Source organism: Trichomonas vaginalis, chromosome II (assembly GCF_026262505.1).
Source record: "Trichomonas vaginalis G3 chromosome II, whole genome shotgun sequence".
Taxonomy (NCBI): domain Eukaryota; phylum Parabasalia; order Trichomonadida; family Trichomonadidae; genus Trichomonas; species Trichomonas vaginalis.
Window position 1 is genome coordinate 3,688,401 of NC_067204.1, and position 22,471 is coordinate 3,710,871.

Consider the following 22,471-nt stretch of genomic DNA (forward strand, 5'->3'; position numbering starts at 1 on the left):
TTGTGGATCAGGGAGCAGTATATATTATCTCGTACATCTAGAGAATATATTTTAAATTAATGATATTTTAAATTAATGCTAACTATATCTTTGGAAAAAAAAATTAATCAACAAAGAAACATCGACTCAAAATCGAATTTAGTAAAAATCCAAATTTTAGAATCCACAAATTTATAGAAAATTTTAGGTGTACCTCATCTTGAAATCATATTCTTAGCGTCTATATCTCAATTGGTTTACGCACGAAGAACATGATTTCAAGTTTATCAGAAATTTTTTATTATAATGTGCCCAAAATGACTAATGTAAATAATTAATCTTCATAAAAAAGGTAATTTATATTGAAAATTAGAACTTTATAATTTAATATATTTTTTTGTGGCTATCAGGCAAACAAGCAGACAATGTTCCATCCCAGTTCATTTCGAACTTTATAAGAGATTCGTCACAATCCAATTTGCATACATCTTTTCCATTGCATTTAATGGTAACGAATTTAGCATCAGATTCAAAAAATGCGACAGAAGGAATAATATCTCTTTCTCTAAACAAATAAGACGTTTTGTTTTCAGTACAAGCTGTAATTGTGTAAGGCATTAATTCTCTGATTCGTACCTTGTGACAATATTCTTCTGCCTTTTCCAAAGAGATTATGTTATTAGGATATTCCTTAAATATCAAACTACCATTTTCAAAAACAATTTCGGATAAAAAGTCGACTTTTTGTCTGTTTTGTAATATTGTATTAAGAATTGATGTTTGTGAGTAATATTGAACCGATACGGAGTTCTTTCTTACATGGAATCTGGCTCCCTGATATATATTACCTTTCTTTATATAAAGATATATATCACTGAAGTATTTTTGTTCCTTGCATTCCAATGGTAACTTATGAATAGAACAAGCAGCACAAGTTAATTCATTGATGTAAATATTTTCTGGATTTTTGTTTCTTTCAGAGAAGTTCGTGAAAGAGTCAATTAACTGATACTTTTGTTGAACAAAATGATTTTTCGTGGTAATAGAATCGAGTTTATACAAAGCAGATGATTTATAAACTCTGGCAGCATTTTTATTTCCTAGTGCATTACAAACAATATCTACCTTTTTTTTCGCCTTCTTTATGTCATAAAAAGAATCTCCTATTGCCATGAATAAATCTTTTCGATAGCATGTATCAAAGAACTGTCTATTCATGACATCAGAAACTACACCTACAAGATTGATATTTTTGTTTTGTTCGTAATAATAAAATTCTCTCAAATAGAATTCCAACAAAATGTTCTTTTGAACAATTTTTTCAACAATCTCTCTTTTTCCCAAAGGCATATTTTTAATGAAATCAATCTTGTTGAAAAATATGAACTGAGAATTAAAATCTTTCGATGTCTTAATGTCGCACCTCGAATTGCATTCTTCATCGAGATATTTTTTCAGTTCATCTTCATTGCCGTTTTTAATTAGTTCAAACTGATATGTTACTTCATTTGCCATTAAATAGATCAAATGAAGAGGATCAAAGTCAGTTCTATTCCATCCTTTGTATATCTCTTCGTAAACTGTTCTCGAGAATCTCATCTTGTCAAGCAAGTAAGGTGGGTTACAATTACAGACATGATTTTGTAATTGATCACGTGGAAGACTTACATGTGAATAAGGATCGCTTGTTAACAAAGTCTTGACAATTGAAGTAACAAATGCATGCCAATCACATTTTTCCTTAACATCATCAGACATGTCTTTGAACCTCTTTTGGAAATTCTCATAAGCTTGGTAAGGAATTGTTCCTGGAATGCAATGTTCGATTGATGTATCATCAGCTTGTCTACCAAAGCTGAAATCACACAAAACAGCATTCAAATCACTAGTAATAAGGATATTTCTTGGTTTGATATCCCTGTGTATAACTTTGTCATCATGAAGATTAGCAATTGCAACATATACTTGAGTGAAAATTTTGAAGAAATCTGACAAAAATAATGGACATTCAGTATTCTTTTCATATCTGGAAATGATATCATCCAATGATGCAAATGGTTGTAATGATGTTTCTATGTAGGCTGTAGGGCGATCCGGATCAACTAGTTGCTCTATTCCATGAGTAACAACTGTATTTATGAAAAATCCAAAATTTTTGTTGTAAATTCTAATTTCTCTGTTTCCAAATCTATATTTATCAGTATTATCAAGTATATTCTTTTTAATCAACAACTGATTAGAATGATCTAACTGAGTCAGAGAAATCTTTCCTGTAGCCTCTCCTTTGTAAGCTTTAAACACATCAGCTTTTACTTCTTTTGTTGAAAATGAAAATAACTTTGCAATACCATTTGAATCAACGTCATGATTGTCTGTAAATATTCTTAATAAGCAATTTGTGTCTGTAAGAAATAGTGAGGATGAAGAATTCGAAAAAACCTTCGAGTATACTTCCTGAAGAAATTGAAATGAGTCTATATCCTTAGGATTGTCGTCCAAAGTTCTGTCAGTTGTGACAATAAAAAGTTTTCTTCTTTTTGTAAAGTTATGACCATTAACAGAGTATGTTAATACCAAATAACTATCAGATTCATCTTTGCGTAGATTGTTGTAAGATATATTGATCTTTTCTGATGAATTCGGTTTAATAGATAATTCATTAGGAGAGACAATAAATTTTTCGTTTGTTGTTGATAAACTAACATTAATCTTTTCAGATTTATCATTGTTTGATAAATTCATTTTTCGAGATGTCTTCAAAGGTGAAAATCTCCATGCCAATGAATATTTATGAGGAATTACGAGGTAATCTGTTTTTCTTGTATGTAAATCAACTTGTGTATATAATGGGGAATTATCAACATCATCTGTTGAATCTAAATAAAACAAAAATGCTTCAAGATTGCAATACTTTACGCATGCTTCTGGAACAATTTCTAAATTATGTTCTTGCTTCAAATAATCGACCAATTTAAATTTATGAGACAAAATTGCAAATTCCATACATTTCTCGTCTGGTTTTTTATGTTTCAAGCATTCGTTTCTAATTTCCATATTTTTGCCCAAAAATGAAAGTTGAAGACATTTTTCGGTGATTTCTGGGTGAAATTTTGCTATTAAAAGTTTAAAACAATCCATTGCACCAAAATAACAACATAATTCAAGTAAACTATATTCTCCATTTAAATACGGGTAAAAATCATTATAAAACTTTTGATTTTTATCGAAATCGTCTCTTTCTGTTAATTCAATCAATAGCTCTTTGTTATCGTCCATGATTGCTCTGTAAATAGTGTTTTTTTCGTGGACATTTAATGAATAATTTTTTGATTCGAAATCAGATATAAATTTCTTACTTTTCGGATCTAGAACTATTTCATATTCTTTATAAGCATAGTAATTTAAAATTGGAGATATGCCAGGAATTGATTTTGGATGATATTGTTCATATAATTTTTTGAAAATTTCCCAATAAGATCTAAAATAACGATTATTGTAAAGTGCCGCATTTGATATGGCAATTATTATATTTTCTACTGAAATTTTTTGTGCTTCAATTAAATGCAATTTAATTGAATTATAAATCTGAAGAATTTCATTTTGTTCTACAGTATTAAGCTGATATATGGTTCGCCAAACATTTATATAATCTTTGTATAGTGGAATTAGTTTGCGAAATTCGGGTGAATCAATTTTGTTTTCTTCCATCAATTTGTCACTTTTTCAAGTAGTGGAAAAATTTAAAATGGCTGGATAATTTATAATTGTTATGATTGCATTAAAAAAGAAAAGGTTTAAATCAATTGGTTATTATGACTAATCTGAGAAAAAACAAAATTATTTTTTAAAACATTCTATTAAAATCTATCTAACATAAAAACTATAGCAAAAATATCGAGGTTATAAAACCTGATCATCCATAAACCTACCAAACATAGCGTCATCATCGATATCTTCTTCCTCCTCTTCCTCTTCTTCATGTTTATCATCATTCTTTGGTACGTCTTGATCATGGCTCTTCTCAATTTCTTCTAAGATATTATCAACAATATTTTTCTCTGGAATTTCTTTGGGAGAGAGAATTGGTGATTCAAAGTCAGATTTAGCAGGCTCCATTGATTTAACTGATATTGAGGATTTCTTTTTAGTAAGATTCGAGAGAATATCTCCTAAATCTTCTGGTAAAGGATTAAATAAGGCGCTTCGTGGAACAACTAAGTAGTAAAACTCTAATGATTCCTGGAAAGAATATCCTTTCCATCTAATTGAGTCTATGAAACCAAGATCGAATAATCTTTCTTTAAATTTTGTTGGTAATTCTGCAATTTCTGTAAAAGATGAATCTTGTAAGGCTTTGATAAGTCGTCTCTTTTTTAAACATATTATTTTTTGAAGTTTTCGAAAATCTATAAACATAATTTCAGGGAATAATACGATTCCTGCATTAAAAAGTGTATAACATTCATCCTTTGTATATGCTTCTGCAATTGATGTTACCAATGTTAATTCTTCTGCTATATTAACTTGAACTCGATTTGTATAATGTTCTCTAAACAGTCTAAAATAGCCCTGCATAGCTTGTAAAGCCCTATTGGGTGTAACTTTTTTCACTGATCGATGCAAAATTGATTTGGCCAAGTAGCCAGGTTTCAATTGTTGCTCAATCATCAGAAAAATAATAATAAAAGGATTTATGCATTGTGACCTTTCAGAAAAAAAGTCTCCACTTACCACATTTTTGAAGGAAGTGGGGACCACCAGAAAAATTTAATTCTCAAAAATTTGGGGCCTCCGGCGGTGATGCGCCCTTCGCACTCTTGTCGCTCAAAGTTCCACATTCAAGTTATGAATGCGGAAAATTGTGCCATTCCAAGGGATATTGCCTCTGCAAGTCCCTTGGAATAACACTGAGAGAGCGACAACTTGGACAGTCCTATATCCATCCACAGCAAAATAGTCAACAACAGCCTGATCAACCTGCTCCTTATGGATATTACCAGCCTCCTCCGCAGCAGGGAGCACTACCTGGTTATGCATATTATTATCAATATCCACGGCAGCCAGGATAACAGCCCCCACAGTAATGTCTGAGAGTGCCTCATCAGACTCCTCAGAATATGCAATAAATTTTAATATGAAATGTCATAAAAGTGGGGCAATAAGTATTTTATTTGATATTGGTAATTTTTTGCACATTAATACCAAGTATTGTTTAAGGTTGATTATAAATAAAAGTCGATCGTTTTTTCCTATAAAAAATCTGCTTCCGAGAATTTCGGTTTTTTCCCCTCAAAATTTGGCAAATCTGGTAGACTTGGGTATACCCCCTTACATAAAATCTCACATTTCTGACACCTAAATGTCAAATGAGCTTAAGGCGCTGAATCAGTATCCCAAATGGTGCTAATTCATATGGTTATTCAAGAATCACCGGAGAAATTATTTCGATAATTTCACAAAAACTCAAGAACATCCTTTCAAATCAGCAATACACCTCTTGTTCCCGAAACAAATATTATTCCGAACATCAGATCTTTATTTATGTTGGTAGTTGAAATTTCAAAATACAAAACCAGAGTTTTCGAACTGTTACTACAAAAATGACTTTTTCCATGAAAAAATGTCATTTCTGTCGTTGCTGCTCGAAAATGAAACTCTTGATTCTAATTTTATATTAAAAATACCAAAATCAAAAAATATCGAGTTAAGCATATTATCAAGGATAATCTTTAATATTTCACAAAAGCTGTTAGAAACTTGTATAAAGGCCATCTGGATGTAAGTAAATCCTTAAGATGACAATTTCAAATTTGAGATCTTTAGAGAATATTCTTGAAATCTTAAAGTCCCATATAAATTTTCAATCCTTTTATTTATCCTAGGATTACGGATAGCTTCCCATCTGAGGTATTACGAGCCGAGCAATTTGAATTTTGCCAATTTTGAAATATTTACAGGAGTAGTTGAATTAGAAATTTAGCAAATGCCGGCTCGTGATGATATATGAATTTAAATTTTAAATGTATTAATAAGTATGGAATTGGGATGTTATTAATTTGTTCCTTAATTTTCAAAAACCGTAAATAAAAGCGAGCCGCGAAATTGTGATATGTTAATTTGAGAATATGAATGTTGTTTTCTGTTATACCTTTCATATTTTAAAAATATTTTCAGAGTAGATATTCCCATCATATGTTGGAAATTGAGTGAAACTCAATTTCCGAGATATGATTGAGTACTTGATGGATTTTAAAATAATTTAATCACTTAAAATTATTTTGTGCATTACAAATTCATTAAAAATGGGATTCAAAAAAATTGAATATGGCTCTCAATTTAATAATGGAAAAAATGTGCAAAAAAATCGTCTGAAGAAGTTTTACAATTCCTACTTGGTAATTTTTAAGACTAGAAATTGTTACACGTTAATTTATTGTTGTTATCGTCGTAATTCAAAATTGAACTGCAAACAATTTTAAAAATTATTCAAAATTGAATTGCAAACAATTTTAAAAGTTATTAGTATTTTTGATGATGTTATTGCTTTTCTTGGCCAAATTTGCCCAACAAGCAATAAGATGTGATGAGATAACTAAACTTCTTGAATTTAATCAGCCAATATCCCTAACTTGTACCGGTTTAACAGATCAAGCATATCTTATTAAATTCTACGTAAATGGCCTTTATATAGATAACTATTATGGTTATACCGGCAATGTAACGGGTCCAAACACTATAACAGTGACAGTTACGGATATAAAACCCTTTACGTTATTTCAAATTATAGAAGTTCCAAATTATGATTCTGATTTTATCAATGTTAAATTTAATTCAAACCCTCAAATAACAGTATATTCCTTTGCAGGGTATTCTGGACAATGGAATCAATTTTCTTTTGGCAAACTATTTGCTTATGATTATTATGAAAAAGGACGAGAATCTTATAGATTTGCACTTACTCAAAATACAAATGTAAATGAGGATATTTTTCAAGAAAATTCATTGCAAATCTCAAATGAGTATTTACATAATGTTTTCATCCCAAGTTCTGTTCAAGAAGGAGATTATTACATAGTTGGACAGTTAATTTATATAGATGAAAAGGGAGTAACAAAAAAGTCATCATTGTCTTATTCTCCACTCACATCTATCGTGAAATCGAATAATAGCAACCAGTTTTCTGTAAAGAAACAAGACGAACAAAAAACATTCATTGATTCAATTGGGAGATTAGAGATTAGTTATGAAGCTTATCCAACAGTTCCTTATGCTAAAATAATGTCTAAAATAGGCGGATATTCAGAAGATATATCTTTATATGAAGATCAAATTGATATAACAAATATCTATTACGGTAGAGATACATTTTACATTTCAAACTCTTTATATGAAATTGAACACAGTATTACCTTTATTTTGGTTGATACGAGTAGTTCTCAAATTTTAAATCACACAGAAATCGAGATAGATATTCTTCCAAAAATTGCAATTAAAAGTCATACGATTGATCATCCAAAAGATACTAATGATAGATACCTTTTGCTTCCCGAAGAGTTCATTACTGGAACTATTACTTTGCAGAATCAAATTCCTAAAGAATTTATATCTGTATCGGATGATAGAGATAAATTAATTGGCAATATTACTGAGATTCCTGGTGAAAGTAAAAAGTTTGCATTCAGTATTAAAGTAAATTTGGATGACTACTCATGGAATATTTTGAGAATCTATTTCAATGTGGAATCAGATTCTGATTATTTCTCTTTGCATTTTTCATATTTGAAAATGGAGATCAATGTCAATCACTGCTTGCCAAAATCAGGTACTATAGGAGGAAACATTAATATTATAATATCCAATGCTGATAATCTTCACTTGAAAATAGTTGGAAAAATTGGCCAATATGAATCTATGATTTCGTCATATATTGAAATTGACTCAAGAGAAAGTGACCATGATTTTTCAATAGATTTAGCAAATAAAATAACATACAATACTGAGGAAACATTGCCAACACAAGCAACATTTGCCTTACTTTATAATGATGCCATTATAACTCATAAAACAATCGACTTTTTAATTTTGGAACCCCCTGAAATTGAATCAATTACATTATCAGGTACAACACAGGAATTTGCAACAAACTCTAGAATGACATTTATTATTAAGATAATAAAGGCAGATTTGATAGAAGATTCATCATTAAAATTTGAATTTGCTGAATCAGGAGTTTCTGATATGTCAAATCCAACAATTGTCAATACCTACAAACCAGTAAAAGTTTCCAACACTGAAAATGATTACATGTTTGTTTTAATTGTTCCAAATAATGTTGCACCAGGTCAAAAGAATTTATTAGTTAAAATATTAGATACAATTGGACAAGAATCATCACTCTTCATAATTCCTGTAACAATCACACAAGGAAGACAAATCACAGAAAGCTCAATTTCATGCCATAAGACACAAGATATGATGCCTGATAATAGTGAACAAATGTTCAAATGCAATATTGATAACATTGAATCAAATCCTGTTTACTATAAAGCAAAAGTCGATACACATATTGATTCTGATTATGAACAATATGATCTCGATGTGCGCATGGAAGAAATTGGAAATGAAAACGAATTCAATGTTTATGTCACAATTCCTGTACAAAATGAGGAAAAAATGTCATTCTCATTTGCAATGATTTCTTCTAATGAAAACACTATCATCAAATATTCAGATGTATCTGATATAAAGATTGTACCATCACCTAAAATTCGTCAAACTTCTTATGACACCTTCAATGTTGAAAAATATTCTAAAATGGAATTTCAATTCCGTCTAGACTATATTTGTGAATTCGAATCAATGAAAGCTCAATATAAAGATTCTGCAAGTAATAGCGAATTTCAGAATGTTATTTCAAAATCTGCATTAAGAGAGATCAATTATTATGGTTATTTATATAATGCGTTTTATGTGACTGCTAACATTTAACAAATGACTAAAATTCAATTCAAGTTTACTGACAAATTTGACAGATATGTCATTATTGAATATGATTTGAATTTAAATGAATATATTAATTATTCTTGTCAAGATAATGGAAATATAGGATATCAAGGCGATATTATATACATTAGATGTACCGCAGAAAAAAGATTGGATAGCTATGCTGAACGCGAGTTTAATTTTGTAGATTGTTCGAATAACAACAATTATCAACTAATTAATACTTCTTCAGAAAGTTCATTCGAATTTTATCTTACTACTCCCATAATCACTGAAGATGCCCCACTTAAAATTTATATTAAATGTGTCCATAATCAAAATATCAATCAAATATCAGTAGTAAAGAATGAAATAAGTCCCCCTCTTGTAATTGATTTTGAAATGGTTGAAATAACGGAAGATTCTGCAACTGTTCGTGTGACAGCATCAAAAGATTTATCTAATAACTATGATTATACTGAATATGGAATTGGAACACAAGATACTGCACAATTCCATCAATTCTATGATACCGATAGTTATCTAACTAAGGATTTTAATATAAATGAACAGTAGTATATGTGGACGGGTTGTGTGACTTTTTTTGTAAACGTAAGAATTCATACAATATTGAACGATTTTGTATCATTTTTTTTAACATATGAAGTAAAAAATGTATGATTCTTACGGTTTTTATTCTCACGTTTTTGAATAAATTAAGATTTAAAAAATTTTCAAAATTGTAAGACATTTACACTCAGCCCAAACATAATGAAATAAAATAAAAAAAGAAGCTATATATAGATGATGTCAGATATTCCGCGATTAATTAAACATTATTTGAATTTATGAAATCAATAAAGTCATAATCAAAGACCTCATAAACGAGAAAAAGAAATTGAAATTAATGATTATTTGAATTTATGATATCAATTATTTGATTTATTCTTTCTTCAATCTCTTCTATTCTTTTTGTTAAATCATCTATTTTCATTAATGAGGTGATTCTTGATTGAGGAATAGATTTCAAACTAACCACCCCCTTTATTTTTGAAATTTTGAATCCATCAACTTTAAACATTTTATTCAATTTACACGTTGTCAATTCTTCAAATAATTTTTTATTGTTAGCATAATAGTCATTAAATTCTTCAACAGATGAAAAAATTTTTATTTCAGTAATTGGTTTAACAACGTTTATTTTTTGTTGAACATTTTCACTTTCATTTATTTCTTCCTCCTCTGTTTCATTTATTTTTAAAATCGGTTTCATTTATCATTAAATAAAAATTAGAATATAAGTGATGAAATATATTTTTTAATTAATATTAAATCAGAAATGGCGGCAGGATTCTTTAAAAAATTATGGGATGGAATTAAGAAAGCTGCGGGTTGGGTTCATAAAAATATTATTAAACCCGTTGCAAACTTTTTGGCACCAGTAGCGAAAACGGCAGGAACTATCATAGGTGGAGTATTAGGTACTAAAGCAGGTAATCCGGCGATGGGAGCACAAGCAGGTAACGCAATTGGTGGAATTGCTGAAGGAATACTTAATAAAATAGGAGGTAGATAGTGGAAAAATAAATATTATTTTTATCTTAGTATCGGTTGAAGTCTTTGATAAACTTTTTCTCCTTTATTTAATATTTCTCTTATTGGGGCAGCTTTTGGTGTTATTGATTCAGCAACGTCACTAATTGCTTCTTTATTCTTAAATATCCAATTTGCTCCTTTTTCATTGTTTCCCAAACTTTACTCGCTCCTCTTTTTACTTTATCCCACAGTTTCTTAAATATACCTGCAGCCATAGTTGATTATTTCATTAAAATTAAAAATTCATTTTCATCTTTTAATTTTGATTTTTTATTTATTAATAAATGACGACTAACTATTTGGTGCCAAACACTAAACCGATTAATGGAAATGTGTTTCATTCATTCGAAAAGATAAATGAAATATTCGCAAAGAATGACGGTAGAAGATATTATAGAGAACTTGAAAGTTCATGCTATGACTCTGATGCTCCATATTTTGATGATAAACAAACTCATTTAAGAATTACAAATCCGGCTCATGATGTGAACCAATTAGGTGACACATATATTAAACGCAAAGTTAAAGCAACTCTAGTTTCAAATAAAGCTTTCACATGTGATGCCGCTTTTAAATGCATGCGTTTATTCGTTGGTTACAAATCATCAAATCAAAGCTTTAAACAATTAGAAGTAGAAACCGAAAGAGGTGATGCCGGTTATCTTCAGATGGATTGCGCCCGTGAATCTTTCGCATTTGCAACATATAAACCAAAATCAGAAAGGAAAGTTAAAAAGTTTGTTCATTCGTTATATAATAATGTTCAAAAATATGATAACTCAGTATGTGGTAAATATATTGACCCTTCAGAAGTTTTCAAGAAGCAAATGAAGAAGTTGATATCACTTTTGATATGATTATTCCGGTAAATGATTTGTTAGCATTTCAGGCGTTCGATGATTATCCTAAATCATTTGGTGAAATCATTCTTAAATATTATGTTTTCAGGGATACTTTAGTATTTTGTCAGGTTGACCCGTTAAGAGTTGCTGATTTACAAAATTACGTTTATGAAAAGATAACTGATGAAAATTATGAAAAGATTATGAATCATGTTTATAAATATGATCGCAAATTCCAACAAATCGGACTTCCTGCCAAATTAATTACAAGCTTAGCCGCTACATCTGCTGACGCAACAGTTGATAACGTTATTATTTCATGCACAAAGATGGAAGTTTTAGAGGATAAATGCATTACACCAGGATACGGTTTAATTGAAGAATCAGTTAAAGCAATACCACGTTTATTCAGTAAGGAAGATCCATTCATGATTCCAGCTCAACATATTGACGTTCGTTCACTAAATGGAGGTTGCATCACTCCTGAAGGTATCAGCTCAGATTTCTCATACGCTCTTCATAATGTTACAGATGTTGTGTTAACATTTCCGAAGAATGCAATGCAAAGAACAGTTTTAGAAAATCCAATGCTTCGAGGTCTTCAGGTCACTATAGATTCCAGAAACTTCCCCGATCAAGCGATGACCACAGTGGGCGACATATTCTTTACACGTATGCTTCAAGCTTCTGATTTAGATGGAGTGAATGAATGCACGGAAGAATACGAGGACTCATTAACTAGACCACTGAATGATGATAATGGCATACCATTAGCTAGAACATGGAAAGACCAAACTTCATTCTTATGCACTATTCCAGTTCAACGTGATGGAGCGGGTATATTCTTTGATGGATTAGAAACTTTCAATTCACAAGTTACAGTACAAGTGAAAGCTTATCCAATCATTCAGGGTGAAAATGACACTTACTGTTCAAAGGTGACAAATCCTCCTCAGGTTTGGTTTACTAGGACAACATATTGGACATGGACACCGGACGAAGGTTTGAAATATCATCCAACAGGTACACCACCACAGTATAGAAGTTCATATGATGAAATATTGATGAATAGAAATGTTTAAAATTATAAATTTATTTTTGATTAAATGGATTTAAATTCATCCACCCCTTATGAAGAATTAGCAGGAGTATATAATACATACATAGATGATATGATTAATGAAGCATTGAGTGATAATAGAAATGCTCTATCTAAGGAAAAATTAATGAAAATTCCATATTCTGAATGTTACTTAAATTCAATCACTGCAGCAATTGGTAAACAAAATAAAGGTAAAACATTAACGATATTAAAACAAATTATCATTATTGCTAACACTTCCCCCTATTCACATGTGTTAATTTATATCAACCGTTCAGGTTCACCTTCAGATGATACATTTGAATCTTTAAAGCATTTAATCAAAATTCCAATTATTTATTTATCACAAGAAGAAGCAGAAGATTATTTAAAAAACTTTTTAATGTATAAAGAATTATATAATACAATCAAGAAGCAAGGATTAGAGGATAAAATTATTGATAAACAACGGGATGAATTATTTGAAACACTTTCTATTTCAAATTTTGATAGAGAATTTTTGCATTCACTAATTTTTCTAGATGATGCCGTGAAATCAAAACTAATAACTAATGAGAAATCATATTTTAATCAGTTATTAACTCAATGTCGACACATTCAGTGTTCATTCTTTATGGCTGTTCAATATTTCAAAGCATTAAGCACAAACATTAAATCAAACCTGTCCACCCTTTTCATTTTCAGTGGTTTTAGTCGTCAACAGTTGAACGTTATGCTTTATCAAGTGAATTTACCAATGAGCATTAATGAACTTTACACACAATATCAACAATTAGGAGAACATGGAAAAATAATAGTTGATTTAAATAAAGGAAGTGTTAAATTTGATTAACTTTTTATAATTAATTTTTATTTTTTATTTATAATTAAACATGACAGAAATAGCAAATCTTCTACAGGTTCCATTAAAACAAGGGACAAACAAAAAGGGTGTATATAATAGAACTATGAAAGTTCCAGACGGAATGAAAGAATTAGTCCACATTGTTGCCGGTCTTCAAAAGGATGTTAAACAAATGAGAAACGTTTTAACATTACCAGAAGCTCAAGCATATGCCAAACGTCATGGACCAAATTGGGAAGCACGCGAAGCAGACATTACGGGTCCAAATGGAAAACCTGATGGTATAAATGAAGTTTTCGTTACTGATGGTCAAGGTAATATTAAAGTCATAAATGGTTATAAATTAACTATGTCTGATTATCCTAAACGTAAAGCATATAATGAACGTTATCCTATACAATTTGATGAAAATGGAAAAGCTGTTAAACAATACATTGGAGAAGGTGAAAATGGTCCAATTAATTCATACCGTCATAATCCATATTCTTATTTCAATGAAGAATTAAATGCTATTGAAGAGGGACCGGATGGATTACCACGATATTTAATCAGTTTGATGGTCAATATGCAAATATTAGACCTGAAATTCCAGCTAAGAAATTCTTTAAAGTTGCTTTATTCGATCCAGTGTTCAATGAACAGAAAGAAGCAATGAAAGCAGAATTTAAACCAATTCAAGTGGCAAGAATTTCTTCATCTTCACTTTCAGAAGCGTTCAAGGAATTGATAAAGAAACCACTTTATTCTCAACAAGGTTATAACTTTGATTTAATTAAAGAAAGTGATAGACGTAAATTAGAAAAATCAGATGGTTTTAAGAATGCATGTAATGAAATGATTAAAGATATTGTAAATGATAAAATAAGACTGGAAGAAACTCAAAGCAATATCAATAACATAATTGGTGCAGTTACAAAGAAAGTATAAGCAAACAATGATGAACCTTGGGATATTACCGTAACAACTAAATAAAACTTTAAATATATTTTTCTTTTTTTTATTCAATTATAAATGAGAAGACGTTTCACAAGTCAAAAGAACACAAACGCAAAAGCAGAGATTACGGTTGGTTATAACGTAAATGATGATAAATCACGAATTATTCAAAATGTTAAAGTTAATGTTAGCCCTGAATTAACTCGTGACTTACCGAAAAAGGAGGAGGAGCAAAATAAAGAAGATGGAGACCCAATCATTTTATCTGAACCCGGTAAAGAACCTGTTGAAATTCCCACTTATCCAACATACCCCCCACCTCTTTCATCAAACATCGAGAACCCAGGAATCTACGATTCCAGTCGCAATGCGCCATATAAAATAGACATTAATTCTGAATTAATGAAAATTTACCGTGATATAATAATTAATAATTATGATTCAATAATAAATTTAATTGACCAATCAGGTTTAATTATTTTACCTTATGAATCATTAATTCACATTATCGCCATTCTTTGTGATGTTCAAGATTCAGACGTTAAGATTCAATTTTTCATAGATGATGAGGTTTCATGCTGCGGAACAGTTGCAAAAATAAATCCTATAAAGGATATTAGCACAATTAAGATATCAAAGAACGGAACAACAACTGAACTTCATTTAACATATAATGATATTTATAATAAAATAGTTGATGAATATAAAATATCACTTGAAAAATTCTTTGTTAAGGCTATTTAATATTCAAGCATTAACATTATCGAATAATAATCCTTTGAATCATAATCAATAATAATTGACCTTTCACCGGTTTCTATCGTTTGTTTTATTTCTTTTTGTTCCCCACTATCTGGATCGGTCATTGTAATTGTTTTTGTTATAGTATCAGCTTTATCTTTAACTTCAATCTTTTTTCCATCGGGATATTTAAACCAAAATTCCAAAAATTCGATATTGTCAATCTGTTCATATTTTAATCTATCAATTACATTTTTAATACCATCTGAAAATCTTATGAAATGGTCATTATATGGGTTTGATTGAACTAAATTTGAATGAAGTGAAATATAACCCGATGATGAATATGACATTGACTCATATTTTCTGAAAACACTAAAATTTATAACATGAATGAATTTCTTATTCGTTGAATTTATGAATTCTTGAGGTAATCTTATTCTAGTTTTATTTATCACTGGAAAATAACGCTTTACCATATTTTTAATCGTAATAAAAATGTCAATTATCAATATTATTTCGAATAATAACTGTGAATTAAATTTAACAGTTAGCGGAATTTATAATGTTACTCTCGTTTCTGTGAGTGGTAAATTTAATCCCATTCTTTTAGACCCTTCAGATTATATATCATTTATTAAAGATGACCATGAAAAAACGTATGATATGTATATAAATAATGTGATAACGAAATGGGATATTAACATGATTTTAAGTTATTTAAATGAATCATTTTATCGTATGGTATGAAGAAAATTTTAAATCAAAACCTGATAAACTTTTTGAACTTGATGAAATAAATAACCTTATTAAATTTCCGCTGAAAATTAAATTTTGTACTCCTCATCTTCGTTCATTGTTGGGGATATTAAATTTTGAAAAAGATGTTGGGGATGTTTTGTATTCTGACACTGGTTCCAATTTCATTTTAATCAAATGTGATAAAGTTAATACCCCAATGAGATTTTCACATCAAACATTAGACCCTAACTCTTACCCATCAATACAAAACATTTTATCCATCAACTTAAACACATTTTCTTTATCATATCCGTTTCAATTATCCGGGAATTCATTTATTCTTCATTCAAAAGATTTATCAAATATTAAATTTAGAATAACTGACCTATTTGATTGTGATTTAGAATTCATGAATGAAATATTATGGCAATTTCAAATAGAAAAAATAGGTGATGAGATAACAGATTAAATATTTATTTTTAAATCATAATAAATGATTAAACAACAGCAACCACAGCAACTTAAGGCACAAAGCACCCAGGTCCCTCAGACCATTACATACGCCATATATGCATATAATTCAAAGACGGCAGAACAAACGCAAAGGTTGAAATATGGAGATTTGGAGATAGTATTGAAAAATGACCATTTCGAATTCGTTTGCAAAGGTGGTGCAGTGATATCAAATATAAAAGAAATTTTATTTATGAATTCTAAAATTAAAGGTATAACGGATGATATAACATCAATTCCACCAGAAGAACAAAGATATTACGCATTAAATGCATTTCCTAAAGTTTTGAAGATTGGAAGATTTAATTTAAATGAGGAATTCATAAAAGGTTTCCTAAATGACATAATGAAGAAAGCAGATAAGGAATATGTTGCTGCTGTGTTAGAGAAGAAAGCAGATAAAACTTATGTTAATGAAAAAGATAATGAAATTAAAGAAATGGTTGAATGGTATCATGAATGGACATCAAAGATTTTAAAAACTAAAGCCGATACAGGATGGGTTTCAGGATGTTTAGACCTTAAAGCGGATAAAACTTATGTTAACGATGAGTTAGAGAAGAAAGCAGATAAGGAATATGTTGCTGCTGTGTTAGAGAAGAAAGCAGATAAAACTTATGTTAATGAAGAAATAAAACAATCAGAGGTCTATTTTACTCCGCCATTTTTAAATTTTATGAAATCATCAGATAAAACCTTTGATATAGATTCCTTTGAATGGATATGTTTCGATGGAGTGACCATGTATTTATTTTATACAGATGGAGTGCTTTATTATTTTAAAACAAATGATTTTAAAAACTATGAATCATTTACTCCATCTGTTTTGAATCCTGATACACGAAAGCCAATCATTAATCCAATAATTTTATATGTTGAATATAATAACGGTAAATTTATGGGAATGATAACGGTTGAAGATGATTTTTGCCCTTGTTATTCATTCGATTATATCCAATGGTTCAAATGTAATTTAAATCAAGATGCTAAATTTAAATATCCAAATAATCCTATTAGATGTGTTAATAATAAATGGGTACTAATTTATGAAGTCAATCAAATTTTCATTAGTGAGGATGGGATAAATTATTATATGTTTAGTATGATGTCATCAGATTTGAAAATTGATTATACAAGTAAGTGGTATTACATTAACAACATGTATTTTATCCTACAAAATGATAAAATTTATAGATCATCTTCAATATCACAAGGTCAATTTGAACAAATTTTTCAAGCTGATGGAGACATTGAAGCTTTATGTTATGGATCAAATGTTTATGTTCTCGTTTCAGGTGAAATGGTCTATTCATATCCTGTAAGTTATAACAGACATATTTATTTATCACAGGATTTATCAAATTGGGAATTGGTTTATTCATTCACTCCAAAATTTACTCAAAATTATAGATTTACAAATTTATTTTATATTGATGGGTATTTCATTGCTTTAGGATGTGGTGATTTAGTAAATATCAGTAGTGATGGAAGAAACTGGTCTGAAATCACAAAATTTCAAGATGTTAGAAAAGCAATTTTCAAAAATAATACGTTAATATTGATAACAAGACCAGTTTTAAATACTCACCCAAATTCAATATTATATAATAAATTCAATATTCATAATGGATTAAATACAATTCTTGAGATGATTTACCCCATTGGTTCTATTTATACGTCAATGAACTCAACAAATCCTTCAGAAGTTTTAGGTTTCGGTATGTGGGAACAGATTGTAGATAAATTCCTCTATTGTGCGAACTCTTCAAAGCAAACAGGAGGTTCGAAGAAAATTACTGAAGCAAACCTTCCACCGCACACTCATACAGGAACTACAAACTTTTCTGGTGACCATAGTCACTCATTAAGAGACCATCCATTATACAACTCAGAATATTATGCTGGCAATGACGTTTTATCTCCAGATTATAACCATTCAGCAAAAAAGACTTTTCGACCAACTGAACCAGGAGGAAATCATTCACATACTTTCACAACAAATCCAACAGGCTTGGGTAAAGATTATATGCCACCATTTATGACTGTATTCGCATGGTACCGCATTTATTGAATGTGCTTGAGCCTACTTTGCAGGCTTACCGCGTTCATTGAATGAACTAAATATATTTTATGTTTGTAATTAATTAGGTAATGAAGTAATGAATGAACTGCAGAAATAAATGTTTACGTTAATGTTTACAGGTTATTCAATAATGACTTATTTTTGAAGAACTGAAGGTGCTACCATGTTACCATGTGCTACCAGGTCATTTAACTTCTCTGAAAAAGTGTGACAACATGACATTTTGACAACAACACAGGAGGAAGGCAGTTATGAATTATTTTTGAAGAACTGAAGGTGCTACCATGTTACCAGGTCATTTAACTCATGACATTTTGACAACAACACAGGTTATTCAATAATGACTTATTTTTGAAGAACTGAAGGTGCTACCATGTTACCATGTGCTACCAGGTCATTTAACTTTCCTGAAAAAGTGTGACAACATGACATTTTGACAACAACACAGGAGGAAGGCAGTTATGAATTATTTTTGAAGAACTGAAGGTGCTACCATGTTACCAGGTCATTTAAACTCATGACATTTTGACACAAACAGGTTATTCAATAATGACTTATTTTTGAAGAACTGAAGGTGCTACCATGTTACCATGTGCTACCAGGTCATTTAACTTCTCTGAAAAAGTGTGACAACATGACATTTTGACAACAACACAGGAGGAAGGCAGTTTATGAATTATTTTTGAAGAACTGAAGGTGCTCCATGTTACCAGGTCATTTAACTCATGACATTTTGACAACAACACAGGAGGATTAATGCAAAAATAAATTCAAATCATACTTTATAAAGCTTCATTTACAGGTATTTCATCGTCAGTAAATGAATCCTCATTATCGTTTGGTTCAACCTGTTTATATAATCCTTTCATTTCTTCTTTCAAAACATAAACCATGTTTGTTTACCGTCTATTCTTCTATGTTTCCTATCACATTTATCCTTAATACTCATTTGAAAGTTTTTGTCTTTCATGTCTGATGGTTTGCAGAATAGAGCATTTTCACACGTCATACCTGCACACAATTCATCATAATGTGTATTTATCCATACATCTAAAGGATTTGTTGATAACTCGATTAAATCTTGTTTGGCTTCAGTCATCGGTATGATTCGTACATTAAATGATGAAAGGTCATATTGCATAAAATACGTCAGTAAATTATCATAAAATTCCTTAGTGCATGAATCCATTAAATTCTTGAAGTAATCAAATTGACCTTTGAATTTACCATTAACCCTTAAAACTACGTATCTTCTGTCTCCAACTTCAATTTTGACAGGGTAGACGTTGTTAGTTACGAAAATGAAGTTTGCAACGTTCTGAGCAGTTCTTCTGGGTTGATTCTTTTCATTAATTCTAATCTCATTATCCGTAATAATTGATTTCAAAGCGTTGAAGTTTGCGAGTCTATCTTCACCAACATTCTTGAGTTCATTAAGTACAAGAAACATTTTATTTTCAACAACCGAATTGAAATTACCGTTAGCTCACTTATTTCAGTAATGTTTTTACATGAATAACCAGCGAGGAGTTCAGAAATAATGTCTGTAAATCTGTTTTTACCTGTTCCTGAAGTCCTTTCAAAATAATTGCTGTTTCATTCTTGATTCCGGGATGTTGAATCATTGATGCAATCCAGCCGAGAAGGTATTTATACACTTCATCGTTATTATCACAAATGGCTTCTTTAATGAAATTCATAAACATCTCAATTTTTGAGTAATCTGGTTTTCGAGAATGTTGTATTTATAACCTGAAACGTTGAGAAAACATCTGGGGAATCAGATTTAAAGCAAACACCCTTAACGGTTAATGAAGACAATTGATTTAGTAGTACATCCCATGCTGTTATGGTTTTACCTTCTTCTTTAAATAATTTAATCATTTTGAGTGACTCTTTCATGTTTGATTGAAGAACGAATGATATTTGATTCATTTTGTCGTGGATATTATAGTCTTTTGAATGAAATATTTATTTCCACAATCTACAAAACGGATTACACGTGATAAATCCTCAATTACTTCAGAACTGTTTTTATACTGATGATTTTCAGCCTTGCGTCTAATATCTGTTATCAAAACGAGTCATCAAGTTTTATATCAAATGTTATTTTTGGCTTACGTAATAAAGGTAAAACGTATTCATCATAATATTCCTTTTGTATAGTTTTAGAATCTTCACTAAAACAAATGGAGAAGTCATTAAATGTGCATATCTACTACGTGCTTTTTCAAAATTACTTTTTGCATTTTCTGTTAAATTGCAGAAGTTATAAACGTTATCGTAGGCTTCATTAATTAAATGATCCGGTAACGAATTAATTGCTTGAAACAGTGTGAACAATGTTATTTCTTTTTCTAAATTCATGTTTCCACCATCATTATGTACTTCAAAATCACAGATGCCATCAACTATGCTTGAGCTAGTTTATCGTCAATGTTTACATCTTTGTTTTCATTCATTATACTCTTTATTTCTTCATTCTTCTGTTCAACTCTTACCTTAATATTCAAATCATTTAATATATCGTTTACTGTTCTAGTTAATGTTGAATCATAACTTCCACGAATGAATGAGTATGTTTTGATTGGTTCTGTTGCATTCTTGCGAACTCTTGAATCAGCCATAACCACTAATGAACGCTTTGAATCATCCATAGAAGTCATTATGTCAATATCATAATCATTGCAGGAATAACATTTAATCATTCTGTTCGAAACTGCATAGAAGAAATTAGTGTTGCAATAAATGTGAAGACCTCCTGAAGCGGTTTTAACAATAACATCTTTATCCGAAAGTTTTGATAAAATGTCTTTTCTAACTGTTTCTTTAAGTTCATCATTGTATGATTTATTGATATCAACATCTATAATCGTTAAATTTGAAATTTTATTTGCTAATAAAGCTGTACCAGTTTTCCTTCCTCTTCCTCCATCGTATTTGAGGTAGTTATGTAAATCAATCCTGTTTTCACCAATTCTTTCGTTGAGGGTTTTAGTTTCTGCCACAACTAATTCCTCAGCTAATGAATCAATAACTTTTTCATCAGAAACGATATAGTTGCTGTTGTTGTTTGTTGCTGTCATTTATATAGGAATAAAAAAAGAAAAATAATTTTAAAACTAACTTTATTTTTGGACTGCATCATATTTTCGTAAATGTTGTCAAAATGTCATGTTGTCACACTTTTTCAGAGAAGTTAAATGACCTGGTAGCACATGGTAACATGGTAGCACCTTCAGTTCTTCAAAAATAATTCATAACTGCCTTCCTCCTGTGTTGTTGTCAAAATGTCATGTTGTCACACTTTTTCAGAGAAGTTAAATGACCTGGTAGCACATGGTAACATGGTAGCACCTTCAGTTCTTCAAAAATAATTCATAACTGCCTTCCTCCTGTGTTGTTGTCAAAATGTCATGTTGTCACACTTTTTCAGAGAAGTTAAATGACCTGGTAGCACATGGTAACATGGTAGCACCTTCAGTTCTTCAAAAATAATTCATAACTGCCTTCCTCCTGTGTTGTTGTCAAAATGTCATGTTGTCACACTTTTTCAGAGAAGTTAAATGACCTGGTAGCACATGGTAACATGGTAGCACCTTCAGTTCTTCAAAAATAATTCATAACTGCCTTCCTCCTGTGTTGTTGTCAAAATGTCATGTTGTCACACTTTTTCAGAGAAGTTAAATGACCTGGTAGCACATGGTAACATGGTAGCACCTTCAGTTCTTCAAAAATAATTCATAACTGCCTTCCTCCTGTGTTGTTGTCAAAATGTCATGTTGTCACACTTTTTCAGAGAAGTTAAATGACCTGGTAGCACATGGTAACATGGTAGCACCTTCAGTTCTTCAAAAATAATTCATAACTGCCTTCCTCCTGTGTTGTTGTCAAAATGTCATGAGGTTAGAAATGAGGTTAGATCTAACCATCTACCCTAAAAATTATTTTTGGTGAATTCAATAAAAATAAATGGTTCATTTACTCACAATATTTTTGTACAAAACAACCCCAAGCTTTTACTTCTTTTCTGCAGCTTCTAATGCTATCTTAGCGAGTTCATATTCTCTAAATTCTCTCTTTAAATTTTCTTGTTCCCATTGGTCTAGTTC

At 30.3% G+C, this 22,471-nt stretch overlaps 6 protein-coding genes and 3 pseudogenes across 9 annotated transcripts, besides 1 other annotated feature; 4 read left to right on the forward strand and 5 right to left on the reverse strand.

Moving 5' to 3' along the window:
* Nucleotides 1-363: 363 nt before the first annotated feature.
* Nucleotides 364-3,255, reverse strand: TVAGG3_0480510 (protein ubiquitination; the record flags this gene model as incomplete). The annotated part of the gene is made up of 1 exon (XM_001329503.1): nucleotides 364-3,255. The coding sequence occupies one exon, from the start codon at nucleotides 3,253-3,255 to the stop codon at nucleotides 364-366; it is 2,892 nt and encodes a 963-aa protein (XP_001329538.1).
* Nucleotides 3,256-3,760: 505 nt separating this feature from the next.
* TVAGG3_0480520 (uncharacterized protein) lies at nucleotides 3,761-4,727 on the reverse strand (the record flags this gene model as incomplete). The annotated part of the gene is made up of 1 exon (XM_001329502.1): nucleotides 3,880-4,647. The coding sequence occupies one exon, from the start codon at nucleotides 4,645-4,647 to the stop codon at nucleotides 3,880-3,882; it is 768 nt and encodes a 255-aa protein (XP_001329537.1).
* Nucleotides 4,728-4,803: 76 nt separating this feature from the next.
* On the reverse strand, nucleotides 4,804-5,016 carry TVAGG3_0480530 (uncharacterized protein; the record flags this gene model as incomplete). Its single annotated transcript, XM_051235841.1, has 1 exon — nucleotides 4,804-5,016. The coding sequence occupies one exon, from the start codon at nucleotides 5,014-5,016 to the stop codon at nucleotides 4,804-4,806; it is 213 nt and encodes a 70-aa protein (XP_051093665.1).
* A 1,494-nt stretch (nucleotides 5,017-6,510) lies between these two features.
* Nucleotides 6,511-8,967, forward strand: TVAGG3_0480540 (glycoprotein 38 family; the record flags this gene model as incomplete). Its single annotated transcript, XM_001329501.1, has 1 exon — nucleotides 6,511-8,967. The coding sequence occupies one exon, from the start codon at nucleotides 6,511-6,513 to the stop codon at nucleotides 8,965-8,967; it is 2,457 nt and encodes an 818-aa protein (XP_001329536.1).
* Nucleotides 8,968-8,970: 3 nt separating this feature from the next.
* TVAGG3_0480550 (uncharacterized protein) lies at nucleotides 8,971-9,537 on the forward strand (the record flags this gene model as incomplete). Its single annotated transcript, XM_001329500.1, has 1 exon — nucleotides 8,971-9,537. The coding sequence occupies one exon, from the start codon at nucleotides 8,971-8,973 to the stop codon at nucleotides 9,535-9,537; it is 567 nt and encodes a 188-aa protein (XP_001329535.1).
* A 1,304-nt stretch (nucleotides 9,538-10,841) lies between these two features.
* TVAGG3_0480560 lies at nucleotides 10,842-11,820 on the forward strand (annotated as a pseudogene). The gene has a single exon. A coding segment is annotated over exon 1 (979 nt).
* An 85-nt stretch (nucleotides 11,821-11,905) lies between these two features.
* Nucleotides 11,906-22,471: part of a mobile genetic element that runs on past the window's edge.
* Nucleotides 17,997-18,347, forward strand: TVAGG3_0480580 (keratin-associated protein family; the record flags this gene model as incomplete). Its single annotated transcript, XM_051235842.1, has 1 exon — nucleotides 17,997-18,347. The coding sequence occupies one exon, from the start codon at nucleotides 17,997-17,999 to the stop codon at nucleotides 18,345-18,347; it is 351 nt and encodes a 116-aa protein (XP_051093666.1).
* Nucleotides 19,358-20,294, reverse strand: TVAGG3_0480590 (annotated as a pseudogene). The gene has a single exon. A coding segment is annotated over exon 1 (937 nt).
* TVAGG3_0480600 lies at nucleotides 20,689-21,445 on the reverse strand (annotated as a pseudogene). Its single transcript has one exon. A coding segment is annotated over exon 1 (757 nt).